The 25,136-nt window shown below is 44.5% G+C and overlaps 1 protein-coding gene across 1 annotated transcript in view; it reads left to right on the top strand.

Annotated features, from left to right (window-relative positions):
* ITFG1 (integrin alpha FG-GAP repeat containing 1) overlaps positions 1–25,136 on the top strand; it is a 207,290-nt gene that overhangs the window by 47,194 nt on the left and 134,960 nt on the right. The window contains exons 7-8 of the mRNA XM_040329507.1: positions 13,522–13,583; positions 17,183–17,267. Coding sequence (XP_040185441.1) covers positions 13,522–13,583; positions 17,183–17,267 — 147 coding nt within the window. The remainder of the gene's footprint in view (positions 1–13,521; positions 13,584–17,182; positions 17,268–25,136) is intronic.

Raw genomic sequence — 25,136 nt, 5'->3', positions numbered from 1 at the left:
TATAGGCGTTCCTAAGCCAAGCGGAGTTGATTGACGGGCTGCTAAAGCGCGTCACGCCTTCCGAAAATACCCAAAGTGACACTCGGGTGTTTACGGCACCTGCGCAGTCAGCTCTACACGGCAGGCACCATATAGCGCCGTCAACACCCAAGTGTCACTTCGGGTATTTTCGGAAGGCGCGACGCGCTTTAGCAGCCCGTCAATCAAATCCACTTGGCTTAGGAACGCCTATTCCCCGCAGAAATCCCCCCCCCCCCCCGGATAACAACGGCTGATAAAACGATAAGTACAAAAAAAAACAGCATACTGCAGATGTCAGCAGTATGCTGGATCTAATGGCAGAAACTTGATTTTTGGGTGAACCGCCGCTTTAAGTATGGACGTCGGGCCAGTGTCAAATTTTCCGTCGATCACGTCGTTTGCGTAAGTCATTCGCGAATAGGGCTGGGCTTCATTTACGTTCACGTCGAAAGCATTGGCTTTTTGCGGGTTAATTTGGAGCATGCGCACTGGGATACTTTCACGGACGGCGCATGCTCCGTTCGGAAAAAGCGTCATTTACGTGGGGTCACAATACATTTACATAATACACGCCCACATCTTCCACATTTGAATTAGGCGGGCTTACGCCGGCCTATTTACGCTACGCCGCCTCAACTTTGCTTGGTGAATACTGCACTTGCCTGTCAAAGTTGCGGAGGCGTAACGTAAATAGGATACGTTACGCCCGCACTAATATACGCGGTCCCTACCTGAATCTACCCCACTGTCTGATTTGAGAGCACCTCAGGTGCCAGTCCTTGGAATCAGTTCCCTCTCTGTGTAGACATTATGGGGGCTATTTACTAAAACTGGAGCACTCAGAATCTGATGCAACTGTGCATATCAGCCATTCGGCTTCTAACTTCAGCTTGTTCAGTTAACCACTTCAGCCCCGGAGGATTTGGCTGCCAAATGACCGGGCCACTTTTTGCGATTCAGACTGCTGAGACAGGGTGGAGGTGGAGATGGAGACAAGGGGTGTGCCGCAGCTGCAGGAGAGGTGTGGGGCCCACATGAAATGGCCTGGTGGGCCGGATTCGTTGCGTTTGCCACATGTGTCCTATATGTACATTCTACGTATGCCTGTTGTCGGCTTGGATAGGTCTTAAAAAAAAAAAGAAAATGATAAATTCATGTATATCTACCCTAAACTTGGGCTAAACATATAAAAATCCCCACAATATGGAAGTCACGGCTCTAAATACAAATTATGTGTGAATATGCAATTTCTGGGATGTCACTGGCAGTGATAGATTTGTTTAGAAAAGAGACGGCTCATGAATTTCCTACGCGCTGAGCCTCAATGATCCTCACGACTTGTCTGCCCTTGGTCTGTAAGAATGTATGAGCGTCGGGTTAAGCGCATTCATTCTGTCACGTCTCGGGTCCGCGGCGAAGCCGTCCCTCCACCTCATTTCGCCTCGGCATTCCGAGGGAATATTTCTTTATGAAATTGGAATGACCCAGGTAAGTATCGTCGCTAATAACTTCCCGGCTGAGCGGTGACCCCATCGCCTGCCCTGTCTGCACGTCAGCTGCCGCTGCCGCTGTCTGCCGAGGCTGAAGATAGACAGGAGGTTGGTAGAGACTGGATAACTTTCTTACAGAAAGCTGATAGATGTTAATGCTCCGGCTTTTACCGCCTGATAAGGGCAATTCAGTACCGCGCCGTTACTGCTTAAAGGCACCGCGTTTGTAGTCTGCACACATTTTGAGTTCTGAGCATGAAGTTTACTAGTAAATAAGTTTTGTTGTAACTTTTAACCTTTTTTACTTCCTTGCTCTGCTTATTTTTAGTGTATTATTGTATAAACCAGTGGTGGTATATTTTCTTAATACTTGAATTTTTTTCGCCTCACGTGTTCCCCTCGACAGCCACAAAGGTCCGCACATAAATTTCAAAGAATATTCAATATCTGCGAACAGCAGACACAACAGGATATAGTCAGACTGTGGGCATGATACAAGAGATGGTCAGAGACTGCAGACATGATGCAATAGATGGTCAGAGACTGCAGACATGACACAAGAGATGGTTGGAGACTGGCGACATAGTACAAGCGATGGCTTAGAGACTGCAGACATAATGCAAGAGATGGTTGGAGACTGTAGACAGGATACAAGGGATGGTCCGAGACTGTCGACATGATACAAGAAATTGACAGATACTGCAGACATGACACGAGAGATGGTCAGAGACTGGCGACATGTACAAGAGATGGTTTAGAGACTGCAGACATGATGCGATAGATGGTCAGAGACTGCAGACATGATACAAGAGATGGTCAGAGACTGCAGACATGACACAAGAGATGGTCAGAGACTGCAGACATGATACAAGAGATGGTCAGAGACTGCATACCTGATACAAGAAATGGTCAGAGATTGCAGACAGGATACAAGAGATGGTCAGAGACTGCAGACAGGATACAAGAGATGGTCAGAGACTGCAGACAGGATACAAGAGATGGTCAGAGACTGCAGACAGGATACAAGAGATGGTCAGAGACTGCAGACATGATACAAGAGATGGTCAGAGACTGCAGACATGATACAAGAGATGGCCAGAGACTGCAGACATGATACAAGAAATTGTCAGAGACTGCAGACAGGATACAAGAGATGGTCGGAGACTCAGGACATGCTGCAGGAGTCTATCATAGACTGTGAACATGCTATTGGAGTTGTTGGGGGCTGGGGATATGCTTCAGGAGACGGTCATAGACTGGAGACATATTACATGCTTGAAATCATTACAAGCAACGGAAGGGGAGGGCCCCCTCCCGCCGTCTTCTACTGCTCCGTGGAAAGTCTTTCTAGAAGGGTGCAGGCTGTTAAAACCACAACCACATTAATGCCCATGGTTTCAGAATAGCCGGTCCAAGTTCATATAGGTGTGATGGTCAGTTGCAATTAAACGTTTGGCCATGTATATTTGTGGGGGTGGAACAGCGGGAAGGTCAAGGGTGGTCTAGTAGGAGACTGTGTTGCTTTTTCCTGAATGGGCAAGGTGACTGATTCTCTTAAAGCGGAAGTAAACCCATCGATGTAACACTTAAAAAAACTATTAACATTCCCGGCATGCCGGGAATGCTAACTGCACATTGGTTGTGCTCTCAACCAAACTGTCAAACCATCCAATGGCTGGTGTCATAACTGATCACATGTGCAGCTTCATGGCAGTTGAAGATTGAACAAAGGCCAAGATGGCAGCTTCCTTGGCTGAAAAAGATAGGAGGGTTTACAACCGCTTTAAAAAGTAACACCATTACTATTTTAGTTTTCGTTATTATAAAGATTTACATGTCGGACTCTATCAAATTATTTTTAGGAAAAAAAAAAAAAAAGCCTTTAGTATCAATTCTACATAAATAAAATGGGGGTTTATAACATACCATTAGCTTTAGTTCAGCGATAGACTCGTTATTTTTTTTTTTCCCATGTTCATTTATATTTTGGGATTTAGCTTCCAACTATGAAATGGACCTCCACATTGAATTTGCATTGACGTTTTTGAAGCTTTCAAACAAAATTTCCTTAATCCTGATCGTCTCTTCCTCCCATTCAACATTGTGAAGGATTAAAGCGGTATTAAAATTCACATGGAAGCACTTATCATTCTGAAAACCTTCATTTACATTATGTACGTTAAGTAAAATTGCTATTATGTTGCCATTATGTTAATGTAGCGGTAAATGCAACTCTTGGAATGGCTTTTATTGTAAGACTGCACCTTGTTTTAATTAATTTAGTTCCTGTTTTAATTAGACTTTCAATTCCACTGATGTTTTAAACAAAACCCTTCATTTATTGCCAAGGCTTTTAAAGCTGTATCATTTGATTAATAATTAAATTGCTGTCACGTGAATTGCTGCGAGACGTAGAACTCCGAAATCTCTTTGCAAAGAGACGCGCTGGTCTTAAGGAGCAACTCCAGCTTGTGGCAAAAATGCCGCAAGACATAATTTTTACGCTGTAAGGAGATGTAGGGGGAATTTTATTATTATTTTTGGTTCCTAAGAGAATGATGTTGCCATTCTGATTTGCCTGCTTTTTCTTGGCCCAGACAATTGATTGTCATTAGTGATAAGCTGGATTTCCTGGTCTGAGGTCTAATCAATGATTCCTGGCTTTTGATACATCTGCGGTATACCCTTAAAGTGTGTCGTATTCACAAGCTTGATTGGCCCAGTGGGTATACGCCCTTCTGGGTCCAATCTATCCGGTAAGCCCCCTGTCATAAGTGGTGGTGGATCTCCTATCTAGATATCACCGTTGGATTCTGTATATTCACTTAAGTCACTGGACTCCTTATTTACGAACTCCTCCTTTTATGAAAGTTTTTTCACTTTATATTTTTCTGGCATTATTCAGATCCTATTGCCATTAATATCCACTCATTGGAGGTATATGGACTTTAACTAGTGTCCACACTATCAATTCACATGTGGTGTTGCACATAAGTTTTGTGTATTTATTTATTATATAATTTTTCACTGAAATGTAATCATTACCAGCGCTATACTTTCTCCACTGTGGTAAAATTAGGTGGCTCGACTTATATTCGGGTCGGCTTATAGAGTGAAAGATAAGAGGCGCTAGCACATGTGTGTTATTAACACTTTAATTAATTAATTATTCAAAATAGGATACCCTGTGATCAAATGAGTGAATATAAAAATAATCAGTTAAATACAATTATTAGTGACCATACCCAATTGGTAAACCACATATAATGTGAACAATTGATTAATAATTGTGCAAAAAAAGTCCATTAATAAATGGAGGAATAATAAACGTGCAAAGAAAGTCCATAAATATATAATGGCTCCTAGATGGTAATAGAGCTTGTATGATAGAAGATCTTCCACCTTCACCAAGACAAAAAACAAATCACCAATAAGTGCTCATGGATGGCACCTTACCGCAAATAATGGACCACTTTACTTAAAAAGGGGTCACACAAGGCAAAGTAAAGATTAAATTCCAGGCTATGATCTTGTAGTCTCGATACCGCCACACTCCACTCCACATGAAGTATCCAAAACAAGAGAAAGAAAAATCGCCATAGAATAATAACGTTTTTATTTTGATAAAACAGATGAACAACGCCAAATGGCCTCTTACTTGAAGGGGTGCCTAGCCCCGGCACTGAGGTTGTAGACGTGTATTAAATGGAAGGGAGATGTAATCCCACGCTGGCGATGAAGCCTGCAGAGCCGCGATAGCTTGCGTTCCAACCCTCTGGAAAGGGAGAGCCAGCGGGACCAGGAAGTACGTAAGTCGTGCGTGACCTGTATGCCTCGACGTACGTTTCGTGAAGTGTCACGTCGTCATGAAGCGGCTTATACTCAAGTACATAAGGTACTTGTTCTAATTTGTATGTGACTTTACTAACACTGAAATTGTCATAGGGTTTTTTCTGAATTTGGCACCTACATACACACCACCAGAAATATGTCACGAATGCCTTATTGAATCTCCTCCCATTGTGTTTTATGAGTTTGGCTTACATTAGAAGCGCTGTTTCAAAAAACAGCAGATATTTGCCCTCAAAACAGGAAAAAGTCTGTACAAGTGCGATACAAAAAAACACGTTCAGGGATAAAAAAAAAAAAAGATATGTAGAGTGCAGATGTTGTCCTATTTTTACATTGTCCTAGTTTTCTTTTTACATTCCTCCTGCTGCATGTGTGTGAAGGCCACGTGAACAGAAGTTACATGATGCGTTAAATAAAGATTGAAGTTTCCTTTGTAAGAAACCAGGCCTCTTAAAGTGGATCTCCTCCCACGAATCAAGTCTAATGCTTTGCTAGCAAGCTGGGATATTTCACTGCCCGCAAAGGAGCAATATGTAAACTCCGTTACTGAAAGGGTTGTAAACCATCATGTTTTTTCATCTTATCCACTTAAGACCCGGACCTTTAGGCAGCTTAAGGACCCGGCCAGTTTTTGCGATTCGGCACTGCGTCGCTTTAACTGACAATTGCGCGGTCGTGCGACGTGGCTCCTAAACAAAATTGTCGTCCTTTTTTTCCCACAAATAGAGCTTTCTTTTGGTGGTATTTGATCACCTCTGCGGTTTTTATTTTTTGCGTTATAAACAAAAATAGAGCAATTTTGAAAAAAAAAAATGCAATATTTTTTACTTTTTGCTATAATAAATATCCCCCAAAAATATATAAAAAAAGTTTTTTTCCTCAGTTTTCTTCTACCTATTTTTGAAGAAGCCGAACATGAAGCTCTATACGGCGCCTGCGCAGTCAGCTCTACACAGCTCCTAGTCGATGCGCAGGCGCCGTATAGAGCCGACTCGCAGCTCTGCATGTTCGGCTTCTTTCTGAAACGCCGTGACTCGTGACGCGCCTACGCAATAGGGGGGGGCCTTATCCGCTGGGAGGAACTTTTTCTGAAAGGACGTCAATCATCTGGGCGAACTCCCCGAGGACATTCCTCCTCAGCATAGAAACGCCTACTCCCGCGGGGAGAAGTGCCCAGAAGCCAGATTGGAAATATAGATTATACGGTATGTACAGCGTAAAAAAAAAAATTCGGACTGTACAAGTTAGAAGTATAAAGAAGTTGGTCTGATATAGATGTTATTTGGGTGAACCTCCACTTTAAGTCTAATGATGGAGGAATAAGCCAGAATACTTACTGTAACGGTCACCACCGTTTACGACCTTCCATCAACTACGACAGCTTATCGACACTCCAACCAACAGGACCCGATCCATCCCATTTTCCAGAATAAGACGAGACACGCAGCTCTGTACTTGTTCCAATATGAAGACTACTTTATTGGTTCACTTAGATTGCTTACATGCAGTACACGGGTTACAGAAATCACAGGAACAATCAAACTGTCCCCACCCACACATCACACCTTGGGGGGCTTCAATCACATTCTTTGAGCTAATTACTAAACATTCTAGACGTGTCGGCGCTGGCCTATAATTATCATGATCTAATCACTGCACATTCCTTCATTAACAGAACTCAAACAAAACACCATCACACAATGATCTCTTCTTAATCCACATCCCTAGACAGACGTTCTGTCTCCGACAAGTACATTCCACACATAAACAGTATTTAGCATACATAATTAGAGGTCTGGGAGCAGACCTGGATTAGCACCTTTACACAATGGACAATGAAATGTCTTGGAGTAGATGCAATTAACACCTTTCAAAAGAATGTGTCCCCACATTGAATAGCCAACAACTTGTGATATCTCAAGACATCCTGCAAACATGAATTATTATTAATGTCCCATCTCATGTAATACATGAATTATGATTTATTAGCCACCCTATGCCCAAAAGGGGCACAGGGTGAACTTAGACCCAAGAGTTCTTAGGGCCGCTGGCACAGGAGTATCCCCCATCCCTCAAAAGTCTCTGGGTGTCACGGGTCATCCTGTTACACTTACCTTTTTACTTTCTTCGGCTCTCTTCTCTTCTCTCCGTCGCTCTGGGTTTTGGGCTGGCTATTGCCATCATCACATATAGTGCAGGGCTATTGGCCCCGCTTTGTATTTAATGACATTAATGTGCAACCACCGGCCAGGGCACTGAAAAGAAGAAGCTTCAGGAGACCAGTTGCACAACGAAGAGGAAGCCTTTGCAAAGCGAGAAATAAGTTAGGAAGAAGTTGTCATTGATCCACCTTCATCATCCTGGCTGTTTGTGATCCAACTGTATCCCCATGGGGCATCATAACCTGCAGATTAAGTCTAACGAGACTTAATTTCCCAATAATTGGACTTTGTATAGCCATCTAACAGCAAAGGTTCAGTGTTTTTATATTGATAAATCTCGTCGTCATTGCACAGTTCAACAAAGAGTCCACTCAAGAGAGCCGCACAGTTGAGGCTGAAAGTTGACATTTCCAAATGTCAGGAGGTAACTCGCACAGCTTACATTTCTTTGTGCTTCTTATGAAACTTTCACTTTGATGTATTGAATTCGGCAATGAAGACCAGTTGACTTCTGCCATCTGTAGTTATTTGTTTCTGCTTTAAAGAGCATGTAAGGCCTCTGTTTATCTCAGTATCTTTCTATATTAAGCAATGTGATTGCTGCCATCTGTCTGCCATTTTGTTCTCCCCGGGCCCGGCTGATTGCATTGGTGTGATTAGTGTTACATGGCGGTGATTGCTTCACAACAAATCATGGCATCCACCCCACAGCAATGTATGAAGAATAGCATTATTCCGTGTAAAAGTTTAATGCCCTGTACACACGAGCGGAATTTCCGTCGGAAAAAAGTTGGATGTCTTTTTCGACGGAATTCCGCTGAAGCTTGGCTTGCATGCCACACGGTCACACAGAAGTTCTCTGAACTTTCGAGCGTTAGGAACGCGGTGACATACAACACTAATACGAGGCAAGAAAAAGAAGTTCAATGCTTCCGAGCATGTGTCAAATTGTTCCCGAGCATGCATATTTTTTTCCCCGTCGGAATTGCATACAGAACATCTGAATTTCTGAGTTTTCCGAAAAATAGAGAACCTGCTCTCAATCTTTTGCTGGCGGAAATTCCGACAGAAAATGTCTGATGGAGCATCCACACGGTCGGAATTTTCCAACCAAAAGCTCACATCAGACTTTTCCTGGCGGAAATTCCGCTCGTGTGTATGGGGCATTACTCTGGATGAAGTTAGGTAAGCTCGGTGTGAAGTGACCTGGTCTTTAAAGCGAATTGGGTAACAGTGTTCCTTGTGGTGCCAGCAAGTACTCATGTTTATCTTGAAATCAATGTGGGGCTTCTTGGATCCCAGTAAGATAGTGGTTAGAGGTCGACCGATATATTGGCTGATATTTGGCCTTTTTGTTCGAAATGTGTGCAAATGCAATTTGTGCAAATTCTCCCGATTACTGACTGCACTCCTCCCTTCCCCACACAACACTGGCAGTTTCACACACTGAGTGACTCTGCCGCTCAGTGTGTGAAACTGACATTTGCAACTGAATGCAGAGAGAGAGGAGCTGTCAGAATTCAGCGTGATGTCGGAGGTGGGCGGGACCCAGCAACTATCAAGCACCAGCCAATGAGATGGGATCTGGGCGGGCCGCTACATGTACGTGACCCCACCCCTTTCTTAAGCAGCCCAATCATTGGCTGGTGTTTGATGGCTGTAGGGCTGGTATTAGTTGCCGATCTGCTGGAAGGGTTTGGAGGGTCGGAGGCACCCATTCGAGGTGCCAGGCGGTCCATCACAACCACTATTAGAGGTCGACCGATATGGGTTTTTCTCTGGCCGATTCCGATATTCAGAAATCGGGGTGGCCAATGGCTGATACATGAGGCCGATTTTTTATTTATTTTTTGCAGTTGGCACTGGTTGCCACTAATTGGCACTGGTAGGTGCACTGGCAGGGTGGCACTGGTTGTCATTGGCAGGTGGCACTGATGGGCAGATGGCACTGGCAGGTTTCACACAGAGCTGATTTGTCAGTTTCAGTTACACTATATGTAACTGAATGCAGAGAGAGACCTGCTGTCAGAATTCACCAGTGATGTCGGGGGTGGCTGCAAGCCCTGCATTGTACTTATTGACCTAAGAGGACACGCGACCACCGAAGTGTGGGGGAGAAAAGACTGTGGACACCACCAGTTTAGCACAACAGAGGGAGCCTGTGAGAGCACGGAGTTGTGTAAGTAAAAGTGCTTTTCTACCACCCTAGACCTAAACACGTCTAAGGCCGCGTACACACGGCCAAGAAACTCGACGGGCAAAACATCGTTTTGCTCGTCGAGTTCCTTGTGAAGCCGCCAAGGATCTCGGCGAGCCAAATTTTCCCATTGCCGTCAAGGAAATAGAGAACATGTTCTCTTTTTGGCACGACGAGACCGGTTTCCTCTGCAAAAAAAAACAAAACAGCAAGCTTCTTGCTGGTTTTTGCCGAGAAACTTGGCCGTGTGTACGAGGCCTAACCCTTGCAGTGCAGGGGGCCACCCTACTGCATGGAAGGATTTTCGTGTTTTTTTTTTTAGGAGTTCAGCTTTAAATTCATACATCCTGAAAATATAGTTCTATTAAATCAGTACTGGCATTGCAGAGATTCTGGCATGTTTGGCCTTTATTACAAGTGTTCTGTTATGGGTTCCCTATATTGAACATTGGGACTGTAGGAACTGACATGTCCACATATAATGAGAGCCTTGGGCTCCTAGGATTACCAGAGTGGCTCTGGGGTTGTAGAAGATAGCTGATCACCGTAGTCCGTGTTTCTCCCCTGGTTCTCCAGTCATTCTATCGGTTCCTGTTCACTGCTTTGTGATGGGGGTTGCTCGTGTACGGGGAAGGTGCAGCGTTATTAAAAATATGTCTGGGATCTCTCTTGTGCTTCCATGCAAGGAGAACATGAAATGTCTTTCCACGTAGACCATCCCTGAGCTTGCACAATGATGACAGACTGGCAATTCAAATGATTACGGGTTCATTAAATATGTTCCATGTTTGTTACATAAGATTCATTGACAAGACATTGTCTTTAGAAACAGGAACATTTCGTACATACTGGTAAACATCTCTCTGGTAATGTAGACATATATAGGCAGATTCACGTCGAGATACGACGGCGTATCAGTAGATACGCCGTCGTAACTTCGAATCTGCGCCGTCGTACATTTAAGTGTATTCTCAAATTGAGATACGCTTAAATGTAGCTAAGATACGACCGCCGGCGCCGTCGTATCTTAGCTGTCTGTTTACGCTGGCCGCTAGGGGCGTGTATGCTGATTTACGCTTAGAATGCGTAAATCAGAGAGATTTGCACGTACGCTTGCCCGTCGCAGTAAAGATACGCCGTTTACGTAAGGCGTTTTCAGGCGTAAAGATAAACCACCAAAAAGATGGCGCAGCCAATGTTAAGTATGGACGTCGGAACCGCGTCAAATTTTAAAATTTTTACGTCGTTTGCGTAAGTCGCCCGTGAATGGGGCTGGCCATAATTTACGTTCACGTCTAAACCAATGAGTCTTTGCGGCGTAATTTGGAGCATGCGCACTGGGATACGTCCACGGACGGCGCATGCGCCCGTTCGTTCAAAACGTCAATAACGTCGGGTCACGATTCATTAGCATAAAACACGCCCACCTCTTCACAATTTGAATTAGGCGCGCTTACTCCGGCCGTAACTTAGGATGCAAGTGCTTTGTGAATACAGCACTTGCCTCTCTAATTTACGGCGGCGTAGCGTATATGAGATACGCTACGCCTGCCTAACGTTAGGCAGGTCTACGTGAATCTAGCTAGAAGAATGTTTTTTGGTCAATTATAATTTTACATTTTGAAAGTTTACACATTGTTATTATATTTATTGTTCTTAAAGTGAATCTTAAAAAGAAAATTTAAATTAAATGTCAGCAAATACAAATACTGTAGCTGCTGACTTTTAATAAAAGGACACTTACCTGTCCAGGGATCCAGTGTCGTGCTCCCCCCGGGCCGGTCTTTGGGTTCCCAGCTTCGGCATGTTTTATAACCATTTCAATACCGGGGGGCACTTTCCTCTCTTCCTGCCCCGGACAATTTTCAGCTTTCAGAGTTGTCCCACTTTGAATGACAATTGCGCGGTGTAACAGGCGCTCCTCACACCGTCGTAATGCGTTCCATGCTGGAAGGCATACGGCGGCCGCGCAATGACATCATCTCACTGCGCCGCGTGCGCTTCACCGTGGAATGCGGAAGTGCGCCGCAATTACGGCGGTTATCTTTGAATCAGTGCTTGTGCACTGCACCTGGCTCTATCCTATAAACAGAGCGGTGTGCTGACTGCACACCGTTCTATTATTGTCAGCCGTAGCTCGACCATGCTACAACCAATGGTGCCATCGCTCCCCATGCTGCAATTCTCACTAGCCTGCAACTCTTGCTTCAATGCTGCTACGTTAACTGCAACAGACTGCCATTGCCGGGGACAACCTTAGAGACCTTCCTTCCTGACACCCCTACACTAAGGAATCCCTTGTTGCTACACTGGAGCCCTGCATACTGATAAGTAGCAATTGTTTCATTTGTAGTTCTATAGAAAGATCTGCTGCATATATTCCACCTAAAACAATTGCTGTTGTTTATTATGGCTTGTAGCTATTAACATACTACTTGGAATAGACTGTTTTTTGCCTATGACTGTTTGCTAAGGAACATCTTAAAGGGACATCTACTCTCAAATTACCTGAGCTATCTTTGCCTCTCATATACAACTATTAGTTGTCACTACAACTCCTATTTACTACGTGCTTGACATAAGTGTTATTTGTTTATGGGCCCTTGACCTAACTTGCTGAACATGTTTGCTCTAACTTTTCTATGCTAAGCGTTGATGGTATTTAATACCAACTCCCTTAGGGGCCTAATGCATTTGTATATGTTTAAGTGATATGATGTAGAGAACCCCCAAACTCCTGTTTGCGTGGAGTGACGCCTGGGGTCCAATACTGAATTCTCACATAGAGAAGTGCATTGAAATCCTTCCTAGCCGCAGTTGTGGTTCACTCCTGTTCACCAGAGCTGTTACACGCGGTCATGCAACACTGTACTCAAACTTAATTTTTATAATATTCTTCCCACAAATAGAGATTTCTTTTGGTGGTATTTGACCACCACTGGGGCTTGTATGTTTTGCTAAACAAAAAAGACCCAAATTTTTGGTAATAAAAAGCTTTTCTTCGTTTCTAAAATTGTGATTTCTCCTTCACTGACAGGCACTGAAGAGGCTGCACTGATGGGTACTGATGAGTTGCAAAAATGAAAAAATGTTGTGTAAACTGCGCTAATGTAAACAAGACCGTAAAAACGGATGCGTGAACATTGCTGTGATGCAAATGTGAAGTTGCGATTTGCTGCGTAATATAAACAGTTTACTGATGAGTTGCCACTGATAAGGTGGCACTGATGAGAAGGCACTTGTATGTAGAATTGATGGGCACCGATGGGGGCACTGATATGCAGCACTGATGGGCACTAATAGGTGGCACCGATGGGCACTAATAGGTGGCACTGATGGGCAGCACTGATGATGAGGTACTGACGGTCAATTTCTAATGGGCACTGATTGGCATCTGTGAAGGGCACCAACATGTGTTACTGATGGGCACTGATTGGCACTTTGGCCACTGACCGCCACTTTGGGCACTGATGGGCAGTGATTGGCAGAAGTGGTGGGCACCTCTGATGGGGGGTGAGCAGATAATCAATGCGCTGAATTATCCGCGCAGACCCCCCCCCCCCCTTCTCTGACAGGAGAGCCACCGATCAGTGTACTGACAGTTTTTGAAGATTTGGGTTTAATGACTTCAAAAAGATTGTCTTGATTTCGAGGGGGGGGGGGTGAATTAATGTTGAGGTTTTTTGCTGTTCTATGCCTAATATGTCATTGTTACATGTAGGAGCGTTTATCATTTATGATCAGATTCTTCTATTGATGGTTTCACTAACACTTATATAATTTTATTTTCCTTCTGTAGATCTCTTCCTCACAACGTTGGCAGACAATAAAGACGTTCAGTTTGAGACTTGGGAAAACCAGGTAAGAAATGGATTGCTTAACGTGAACCTTACCATGCTCAAAGAGTTTCCAATGTGACAACAGTGGTAAGGTTCAGGCACTTTGTGATGGATTTAATTACCTGTATTAACCCTACAGACAAAATCCCTATGAGGGCTGAAGGGTCCTAGGTGCCGGCTGTACATAGACCTCACCTTCTCTCCTAAGCTGGATACACACTATAAAATGTTCTGATTTGCGTTTCTTTACTGTGGCTTGTCAATAAAAACAAACATTTTTTAAAGAGCATCGACCAGAGCGCGGATCATCTTTTCCTCATTACTCTACTCAGCCAGCGACTGTGGATCGAGCACCCGGGAGCTCTGCGATCTATGTGGTGTATGAGTAGTAGCACTGGCTTTTCTGTTTACACTTTAATATCTGCCCTTGGTTTTTTCTTGCAGGTATCATGTTTTTATTGACAAGCCACAGTGAACAAACGCAAATCAGAACAGTTGACGTGTTTCAGCCTACGAGGCCTTAGTTTATAGGTTATGACTAAGGCCTTGTAGGCTGAAACGTGTCTTCTGATTTGCGTTTGTTCACTGTGGCTTGTCAATAAAAACTAAAAATTTTTAAAGAGCAACGACCGGAGCGCGGATCATCTTTATCTCATTACTCTACTCAGCCAGTGACTGTGGCTCGAGCACCCGGGAGCTCTGCTATCCATGTGGTGTATGGGTAGTAGCACTGGCTTTTCTGTTTACACTTCAATATTTGCCCTTGGCTTTTTCTTGCAGGTATAGTGGGCCAGATTCAGGTAGAATCGCCCTACGCTGCGGCGGCGTAACGTATTACATTTACGTTACACCACCGCAAGTTTTCAGCGTAAGTGCTTGATTCACAAAGCACTTGCCTGTAAACTTGCGGCGGCGTAGCGTAAATCCGCCCAGCGCAAGCCCGCCTAATTCAAATGGGGCGGGGACCATTTAAATTAGGCACGTTTCCGCGCCGAACATACTGCGCATGCTCCGTCCCTAAAATTTCCCGACGTGCATTGCGCTAAATGATGTCGCAAGGACGTCATTGGTTTCAACGTTAACGTAAATGGCGTCCAGCGCCATTCACGGACGACTTACGCAAACAACGTGAAATTTCAAATTTCGACGCGGGAACGACGGCCGTACTTAACATTGGCTAGACCACCTAGAGGGCAGGTTTAGTTTTATGCCGCGTATCTCTACGGAAACAATGTAAATTTACAGCGACGGGCAAAGCGTACGCTCGTGAATCGGCATAACTAGTCATTTGCATATTCTACGCTGACCGCAATCGAATCGTCACCTAGCGGCCGACCTAGAATTGCAGCCTAAGATCCGACAGTGTAAGTCACTTACACCTGTCGGATCTTAGGGATATCTATGCGTAACCTGATTCTATGAATCAGGCGCATAGATACGACAATCGACAGGAGATACGCCGTCGTATCTCTTTTATGAATCTGGCCCAATGTTTTTTTTTAATCTGATTTACATTTATTTTCCTTTTTTTGAATCAACATTTTTTTTTTTTCTCCGCTTTCGTGACATTTAATGGGGTTTGCACCTTCAGCTGGATACAAATTTACATCTGTGGCGAAACCTTGCCATCGGTAATGCGGGAATAAATAGTAAATTTAACTTAATTGCTTCTCATGTAGATTTGCGTGACTCACTATTAAAGCAATCACTCTGCCCTAATGCGCGCGTTCCGCAAGGCCCCGCTGAGCCGTCAGCTGCTGAATGGAGGAGGTGCCCTTCCGTTTTGCCGGGATGCCGATATAGACGCACTCAAAGCGTTTTCTCCTTCGCAGGACTCAGCTACGTTTTAATATTCCGTTGCGTGTTTTTTTTTTTTTTTTTTTTTTCATCTCAGATCCTCTTCATCTTTTTACACTAATGGCAACATGTTTCCCTGCAGAGACTCCTTCTGATTGCATTCACATTAATCAGGGCTAGGTAAAGAGGAACACATTGAGATGTGTAAAACTCAAGTGAGCCTGATTATATAACCCTTTTATTGCTGCTAGACAGCTTAATCTCTCCATCAAAGAGATGTTTTTCTTGCCAAAGAGCCCTAGGAGGCATGGCGGTAAAAGGAGGCTACTGATACGAAAACTGGAAATGGAGTGCATTAAAGTGTTTGTTTAAAGGAAATCTGTCTGGTGAGAAATATGGGGAGGGCTGTCCATCCTGACCTTCTCTGGTTGCCTGCTGTACACTGGCCATAGTACTCTATATATACTATGAGTGACTGACCAAGGGACCGAGCATTCAATGAATGAAGGCAGAACTACTGATCTGCATACAGTGCCTTGAAAAAGTATTCATACCTGTAACCTATGCTCTAGGCCAACAAGGCCCAGGCCTAGGGCAGCACTTTCCAGGGAGGCAGCATAGAAAGGCCTGGATTCACAAAGCACTTGTGCCGACGTATCTCCTGTGCGCCGGACCCACAAACTAAGATACGCTTAAAAACAGCATCCCCTCCTAGTAATGAATCAGCAGATTAGGTCACCCTGCTCCCCTCTTCCAGCAACCACTCAGCAGCTCAGCTGCGCCTACCAGTAATAAATCAGGAGATCAGCTCACCCTACTCCCCTCTTCCAACAATGATTTAGCAGCTCAGCCCCCCTCTCCCAGTAGTGAATCAGCAGGTCGGCTCACCCTGCCCCCATTTTCCAGCAGTGACTCAGCAACTCCGCTCCCCTCCTAGTAATGAATCGGCAGATTAGCTCACCCTGCTCCCCTCTTCCAGCAAACCACTCAGCAGCTCAGCTGCACCTACCAGTAATAAATCCGGAGATCAGCTCACCCTACTCCCCTCTTCCAACAATGATTTAGCAGCTCAGCTCCCCTCTCCCAGTAGTGAATCAGCAGGTCGGCTCACCCTGCCCCTATCTTCCAGCAGTGACTCAGCAACTCAGCTCCCCCTCCTAGTAATGAATCAGCAGATTAGCTCACCCTGCTCCCCTCTTCCAGCAACCACTCAGCAGCTCAGCTGCGCCTACCAGTAATAAATCAGGAGATCAGCTCACCCTACTCCCCTCTTCCAACAATGATTTAGCAGCTCAGCCCCCCTCTCCCAGTAGTGAATCAGCAGGTCGGCTCACCCTGCCCCCATCTTCCAGCAGTGACTCAGCAACTCAGCTCCCCTTCCTAGTAATGAATCAGCAAGTCAGCTCACCCTACTACCCCCTTTCAGCAGTGACTTTCAGATCAGCTAAAATCAAGTAACCTCAGTGAAATAAAAGCTAACAATGTAAGAGTAGAGATTGAGATTTTTAGAAATGCCGGTGACTGGTTGTCTTCAATACAAGGATAGCGGTATTACAGCAATGTTTATGATGTACTCACAGCTATAATATGTGATGAAGAAGGTGATTTGAGTGTGGCTCAGTTTGTCGGTCTCTTTGATAAAACAATGTTCCCTTACAAAAGGATAAAATAATTTTGTAGACAGTTGACCGCAGAATGTCTTATTGGTTCCTGGACACGGCTCGTTTTTCACTCGCTCACTAAAACTGATAGAACATTCTACGTTATAGGCTTGTCTACCCTCACTTTCTCCTTCCTAATGTATCCTTTGTTTCCTTATTACAGGGAGGCAATTTCTCCGGGGTCACGTCCCTCGTTACAAAGCCTAAAGATGTGAAGAGGGTCGGACAGTCCGTCTTTGCTGACTTTGGTACGTTAAGAGTTCATTCCGTGCATAAGGCCTCATTCACGTGGACATACTACAGCATACGCAGTCCCGAACCCACACTGTCTGTGTTTGTGGTCGTGCACCCGCATTGATGTCAAATTGGAAGCAGTGTTTGTGTCCGTGCTGCTGCTGCGTCCCAGTTGACAATAATAGGAATTAGGGTTGTCCCGATACCACTTTTTTAGGACCGAGTACAAATACCTATACTTTTTTTTCCAAGTACTCGCCGATACCGAATACCGATACTTTTTTATAAATGTGTCCCCAAATGCAGCCATGTCCCCCCACAAATGCAGCCATGTCCCCCCACAGATGCAGCCATGTCCCCCCACAGATGCAGCCCAGTAACCACTGCAGAACAGGGGCCAGATCCACAAAAACGGGCGTATATTTAGGCCGTCATAGCGCATCTCATATGCGCTATGCCGCCATAAATCAGGGTATCCACAAAGAACTTGCTCCCATATGCAGGCCGGCGTAACGTAAATCTGCCGGCGTAAGCCCGCGTAATTCAAATATTCAAAATATTCCATACCTAACATTGCGTACACCTCATAGAGGCAGGGGTAACGTTACACCGAAAAAAGCCTTACGTAAACGAGGTAAAAAAATGCGCCGGGCGGACGTACGTTTGAGAATCGGCGTATCTAGCTAATTTGCATACTCTACGCGGAAATCAACGGAAGCGCCACCTAGCGGCCAGCTTAAATATGCACCTAAGATCTGACGGCATACTAAGATGTACGTCAGTCGGATCTAGCCCACATTCAGTCGTTCTTGTTTTGTGGATACAAAACAAAGATACGACGGCGCATCGTAGAACTTACGCGGTGTATCACGCGCCGTAAGTTCTTTGTGGATCTGGCCCCAGATATGCCCATATATACACTGATTTTAGTAATAAACTGACCTTCAATAACAGTATTCTATTCCATCCCGGAGCAGGAGGTCGCGGGCCACATGTGGCCTCTTGGCCACTGGTTGGGCACCCCTGGTCTTTGGTTTCCAGCCTGTGGTCATTGGAGCACCCAGCATCACCGAACAACGTGTGCGTGGGGAATATTGTGTTTCTACTCCTGATGATGGCACCATAACCCAGCAGCCAGAGATCAAAAACTGCACCGTGTCCTTCAATAAACTCAGGAAAAATAAGGATTTTACGAGAAGTACAAATATCAAAAAAGTTGTAGATGGTTTCACGTCGGTAAACAGAGATCTGCATGTGAATTTTCGTAAAAGCAGGGGGGAAAAGAGGGCTGCTATAACAGAAATAATGTTTCTTTATTCCTTTTAAGAGTTCTGCCGAAATGAAAAACAAATTTCGCTTTTGAAAGCGGCAGCACACACGAGCGGGGAGGTTTGCGCGGGGCCCGAGGTGTTTTCTCAGTAGGGTGAAAGTGTCGGAGGATTTGCGGAGGCTTTTTCTCGCCTCGCCACTCTACGTTTCCCGCTATAAAAATAGTTTTTTCTTTCTTTATTGCTGCCCTCAAGTTGTTATGAAGCCGAATGACTTATAAGAAACAATTCCGGAGCCGGTGCCAGCTCTCTCTTGTTTTAATCTGAACCTTGACAAGTATGACGGGAACATAGCTGAGGTCACCCGCGCTGATAGATTGTGCGCGTTATTAAGTGCAAGCCTCCGCTTTATTGCTGCACATGATGAAGTTCTTGTAAGCCGCTCCTTCTTTAAAGGGGGAAAAAAAAATCTATATTTGGCGAGCCAGCCCTCCTGATTTCATTTATCCGGGTCTGTTCTCCCCTTACTCCCTGGTGTGTTTAGAAAGGTACAGAATGAGCCTGTCACAAGCTTGGGAAATTCAAATTGGATTTATAACTGATAATGGAAAAATGTATAAGCCCAGATTACCTTCATATGAATCGTATGACACAACCATCAGAGACACCGACATGTAGACAGCCGAGTTATATGTGAATCTTTTTTACCGATCGGTCATAACATTAACCACTGACAGGTAACGTGAATATCATTGATTATATCCTTATTATGGCATCTGAAAGTCTATTAGACAGTAAGTGAACATGTTGTCCTTGAAGCTGGAATCAGAAAAAAAATTGGCAAGCTTAACCTCTTGCCGCAAACCGCCGTAGCTGTACGTCGGTACTTTGACGCTAAATACGGTTTCAGATGTCTTTGGGTCGGATCCATGACATGCAGGGTCCTTGTCTATGACAGACCGTCTAGCACCCAGCTTTGGTGCTTCTGTCAAGATACAGCTTCCTCCAGTCTGGACCTAGGAACCAGGTGGTATTTTCGCCCAGGCCCCAAGAACTAGACAAAACTAGCTTAGGTGCAAACTATAACTGGAACTCTTTATTTTAAATTCCCACAGAATATATACCATGCAAGATCAACTAATGACTGGATCACATTATCATAAGCATAAACAAATAAACATCCCACAATGGTTTGATAACAAAGTAAAGTGGACGCAACATTATTCACATCTCTAAGAGACGAGCAGGCAGACAGAAACAATAGGTGACTGACTTAACAATGGGAATTCACACCTAGGAGGCACACAATGGGGAAATGAGAGACAGACACCTTTGTAAACAGATTATAGCAGGAGACCCCAGTACAGGGGAACCTTGGATTACAAGCATAATCCGTTCCAGGAGAATGCTCGTAATCCAAAGTACTCGCATATCAAAGCGAGGTTCCCCATTGAAGTCAATGGAAAGGAAAATAGTTTGTTCCGCATTGACTTCAATGGCATGCAATACCGAATGTGGCCAGAGGCGGGGGGGGGGGGCACCGGAGAGCCTTGGAAACGTCCGGAAAGGCTTGAGGACAGTTCAGCAAACTTTGGAAAGACTGCGTCCACGAGCCTTCCCGAGGTCAGCCGAACTGTCCTCGAGCCTTTTCGGGCATTTCCGAATGGCTGCGATCGGCGCCATTCGGCTCCGGCCGCACACCGCTTTGGCCCGAATCCTGCTAGTTTTGCGAGACAACACTCGCAAACTGAGTTCGAATTTTTAGAAATACAGTGCTCGTATTGCGAAACGCTCGTTAACCGTGTTACTTGCAATCTGAGGTTCCACAGTATTAGGTTTTAAGCTGATTATATTAACATCTACTCTGAGTCTCACAGTCTAAGGCTGGGTTCGCACCATCGCCGGATGACTATTTTTATGGCAGCAGCTAGCTGCCATAACCCCTGGTATTTTCACCAACGGCGGGCGTTCCTCTTTAAGATATTAACATGGTCTCCCAATTGTTGGATGTGGCCCTTTGCTTGTCTTTTTCTGGCCCTTGGGGGCACTATTGCACCAACTGACTCCATTAATGAAGCACCGTTCCACTCTGCTGATACCATTAATGGGGCACAATTCTTCAAATTGATACCAACTTACTCCTGGGTTTTACTTTATACAAGCCAAACCGCTCATGAGCCTGAACCCAAATTCTTGCTAAAAGAAAATAATATCTGCCGCATTGTTTCTGGCCGTGAAGGGGAAAGGGGCGGGGGGAGCACAGAGCGATCACGCCCGTCCATGTAGTACACATTAGAAAGCTTCCTTCACTCAGCCATAATACTGTGAAAGGAAATGTTTAAATGTCAGCTAAGCCTACAATTTATATGATAAAATTATGAATTTATTCACATCAGCTTCTTAATAATATTCAGAATTATATTCATCAGTATGTGCTGCACACATCGGAAAGCTTTCCTGCAGACTGGGAAAACCTAAAAAGTAATTATAAAGCCCACAGGTGCCGGTATTAAACGCAGAATATTTATCATTCCTGAAGACAAATCCCTCTCGAAGCGTTCACAAACCCCGCTTTTTGTTTCTCTTATTTTCTTTAATGCATTTATTTTAAATTGTGCTTTTAAAGTAGATCTTTTAATATGAATATAAAACGGTGTTAACGGATCTCGTGAGAATTTTAAAATAAAGAGAGATGGAAGGGTTGAAGTTGTTACCTCAGCTGCAGGGAATGCCACCCTAGGCCCCCCTCAGTGTTGTATAGTGTGTGGGGTGTCACCGCCTCATTGTGTGATCTAATGTAGAAACGACCCCAGCCTCCGCTTCTCTTAGGCCACGCCCACTGACGCGTTTCACCCAACTTCTACGCTTAACCACTTGCCACTTTCACCCCCCTTCCTGCCCAGGCCAATTTTCAGCTTTTAGCGCTGTCACACTTTGAATGACGATTGCGCGGTCATGCAATGCTGTACCTATTCTACATTTTTATCATTTATTTTACACAAATAGAGATTTATTTTGGTGGTATTTACTCACCTTTGGGGGTTTTTTTTTTTTTTTTGCTAAAAATAAATAAAATAACTTTCTCATAAGTTTATTATAACATTTTGGAAACGGGTAATTTTTTTTACCCTGATGGGCAGTGATAGGCGGCATTGATGGGCACTGATGAGGTTGCTCTGATAGGTGGCACTGATAGGCGGCATTGATGGGCACTGATGAGGCTGCACTGATGGGCACTGATAGGCGGCATTGATGGGCACTGACAAGGCTCTGATAGGTGGCACTGATAACCAGCACTGATAAGCACTGGTAGGTGGCACTGATGGACACTGATAGGCGCCACTGATAGGTGACACTGATGAAGCACAGGTGGGCACTGATTGGCAGTATTGGTGGGCACTGCTTGGCAGCACTAGTGGGCACTGTTGGGACTGCACTGATAATAGGTGCCACAATTATCAGTGTACATGTCCCTTTTGCACAAGCTGGTTATCGGCTCTCCTTGCGCTGTCAATGTGAGGAACAGACGGGGAGGAAGTGGTATATGACGAAAGCACTCAAGCGGAGTGTGGCACGTTTCGTTACACAAAGTTTGGACTAAGCCGAAACTCACTCACTCGCTTACATTCGGAAGCTAGTGGGCACTGCAACAGCAAATGACAGTGGTCAAAAGATCCAGAACTCCACCTCCCACCTTTTGAGAGCTCCTTAAAGGGTCCAGGGGCGTTGGCACCAAGAGGCCTATGGCCTTGGAATGGGATGTTTAACAAGCCAATATAGATGTGGTGGTCACATGACCACAAATGTTTGGCCATATTTTGTATTTGTAATTCTTTTTGGCAAAAATCAGCCAACTGGTCTTCTCCCCCCTTGTTGGCCAACCTGAACACTTCCCTTAAGAACACGAGACATGTTAGGATAACAGCGATGAGCAACGCGATTCAGTTTTCACGTACGAAAAAAAAAGTATAATTAATTTCCTGTTAACTAAAGAGAGCGACCTTTTCATGAAATGAATATCCGAGCTGTCCACTTGGATAAATGTTATCATGCTTGATGTAATATTTTAGTAGCTGTGAAATATGGCTCCGGTACTTTTTTTGAAGCCGCAGACTTTTCCGCCATCCCCTTATCTCCTTGATAGATGGCAGGGACGTAATTAGTTTACTCAAAGCAATAAAACTTATAATGATTTCCCTAAGTAAACGGAATGACACGTCTTGCTTACAAGAGCCCAGCTCTGGGGCATATACAGAGAGTTTATTGATTCTGCACCGGGGTCAATATTGTGTTTCTATATATTCCTCCACTTACACGTAGCTGCGGGGGAGTAACAGCATAATTCAATTACGTTTAATAACAGCAGCACAACTGCCGCTGCTTTGTATTGCTTTTTGTTGTGCTGAAACTAAACTCACATGTTTTTAAAGGAAAACTAAAGTCTTTGTACAGACTCTATCTAAAAAATAAGTATTTGATCCCGAAACAAAACATGACTTGGTACTTGGTGGAGAATCCCTTGTTGGGAAGCACAAAGGTCAGACGTTTCTTGTAGTTGGTGATCAGGTTTGCACACATCTCAGGAGGGATTTTGGTCTCTTCTTTACAGATCTTCTCTAAATCATGAAGGTTTCTTGGCTGTCTCATGGCAACTCGGAAGTTTCAGATCCCTCCAGAAATTTTCCATAGGATTAAGGTCTGGAGACTGGCTAGGGCACTCCATGAGCTTCATGTGTTTTTTCTTGAGCCACTCCTTTGTTGCCTTGGCGGTATGTTTTGGGTGATTGTCATGCTGGAAGACCCATCCATGACCCTTCTTCAGTGTTATGGCTGAGGGAAGGAGGTTCTCATCCAAGATTTTTCAATACATGACTCCATCTATTAGCCCCTCAATGCGACAAAGTTGGTCTGTACCTTTAGCGGAGAAACAGCCCCAAAGCATATTGTTTCCACCACCAGGTGTGACTGTAGGGACAGTGTTCTTAGGGTCATAGTCAGCATTTTTCTTCCTCCAAACATGGCGAGTCCTCCTTCTCAAGAAGCCACATGTACAGTCATGACAATGAACATCTACATGATTCAGAGAAGAACTGGGAGAAAGAGCTGTGGTCAGATGAGACCAAAATTAAGCATTAACTCGACTCGCCGTGTTTGAAGTAAGAAAAAATTTGTAGCAGAATACATATTGGCTTAAATTGATGATGAAATTCGATTTTCTTTTTCCATTTTTATTTTATTGGATATGTTTTGTAGCAAAAAGTAAAAAATATTGGCCCGGATTCACAAAGCACTTACGCCGACGTAGAACAAGATACGCCGACGTAAGTGCAAATGTGCGCCGTCGTATCTGTGCGCAAGACCCACAAACAGAGATGTGCCTAAAAACAGGCTACACCATGCCAACGTATCTTGCTTACGCCGGCGTAGAGTGGGCGCACATTTAGGCTGGGTGCATGGTGCCGCTCCCATTGATTAGTCATTCAAACATGCAAATGAGGGAAATACGGCGATTCACGAACCTGATTCATTGCTGGATCAGATCAGGCTCAGATAAGGAAAGGGGGGGGGGGGTGAAGCACAGGTTTATCACCTTAAAGGAGTTGTAAAGGCAGGTTTTTTTAATCTTAATGCATTGAGATAAAAAGCCTTCTGTGTGCAGCAGCCACCCTTGTACTTACCTGAGGTCTCTCTCTGTCCAGCGATGTCCACGAGTGTCTCAGCCGTCCGAGGTTCTCCTTCCTGATTGGCTGACGCATGGCAGCGGCGCCATTGGCTCCCGGTGCTGTCAAACAAAGTCAGCTAGCCAATCAAGGGAGAGAGGGGGCAGGGCCAGATCTGGGCTCCATGTCTGAATGGAAACAGGGAGCTGTGACTCGGCTCGGGTGCCCCATAGCAAGCTGCTTGCTCTGGGGCTACTGAACAGGAGGGAGCGTCCAGGAGCACCAAAGAGGGATCCGAGAAGAGGAGGATGTGGGCTGCTCTGTGCAAATCCACTGCAACAGAGGAGGCAAGGATGACATGTTTATTATTTTTATAGGAAAAAACAAGACTTTGCGATCACTTTAGAGCATAGAATGCAAACCTCGAGACTTGACAACCACTTTAAATGAAAATCCAAAGCCCTGAGCAGACGGCCCGTGCTTCCTGAATGTGTTTTCAAAGTTTCATTTTCAGTTTTAACAAGAGAATGTCTTTCCCTAACTTTGTTTGGCCACCTGGGTAATAAATGGCTAGTAATAAAGAAGGACACCGCTGCGTAAAGCCTGCGATTCCTCTTTGTGAAGAATACATTCACATTACATTAAGAACATTGGATGTCTATTACGGTGTCATTGAAATAACTGAATCCATTAGAAGGGTTGTGTGAGTGCAGTAATGGAATCTGCCTGCTTAGAGCTGCATTTCCCATCCATTAATCCCGTATTGGTAATGGGTGCGTCCCTTTATGGTGATATGTTTTTCTTCCTCTCTGTGCAGAGATTTGCACTTGTATTGATTTGTAGACTTAAAGCATCCTTCCTTAAAGGGAATGTTTAATGTATATATTTCCCCCGCTGTATTTATTATGACCGGGTCATGTGTGTGGGGTATTTGTAAAGTGGGATAGCACATCGC

This window comes from Rana temporaria, chromosome 11 (assembly GCF_905171775.1).
Source record: "Rana temporaria chromosome 11, aRanTem1.1, whole genome shotgun sequence".
Lineage (NCBI taxonomy): Eukaryota > Metazoa > Chordata > Amphibia > Anura > Ranidae > Rana > Rana temporaria.
This window is presented reverse-complemented; position numbering and strand designations above follow the sequence as displayed.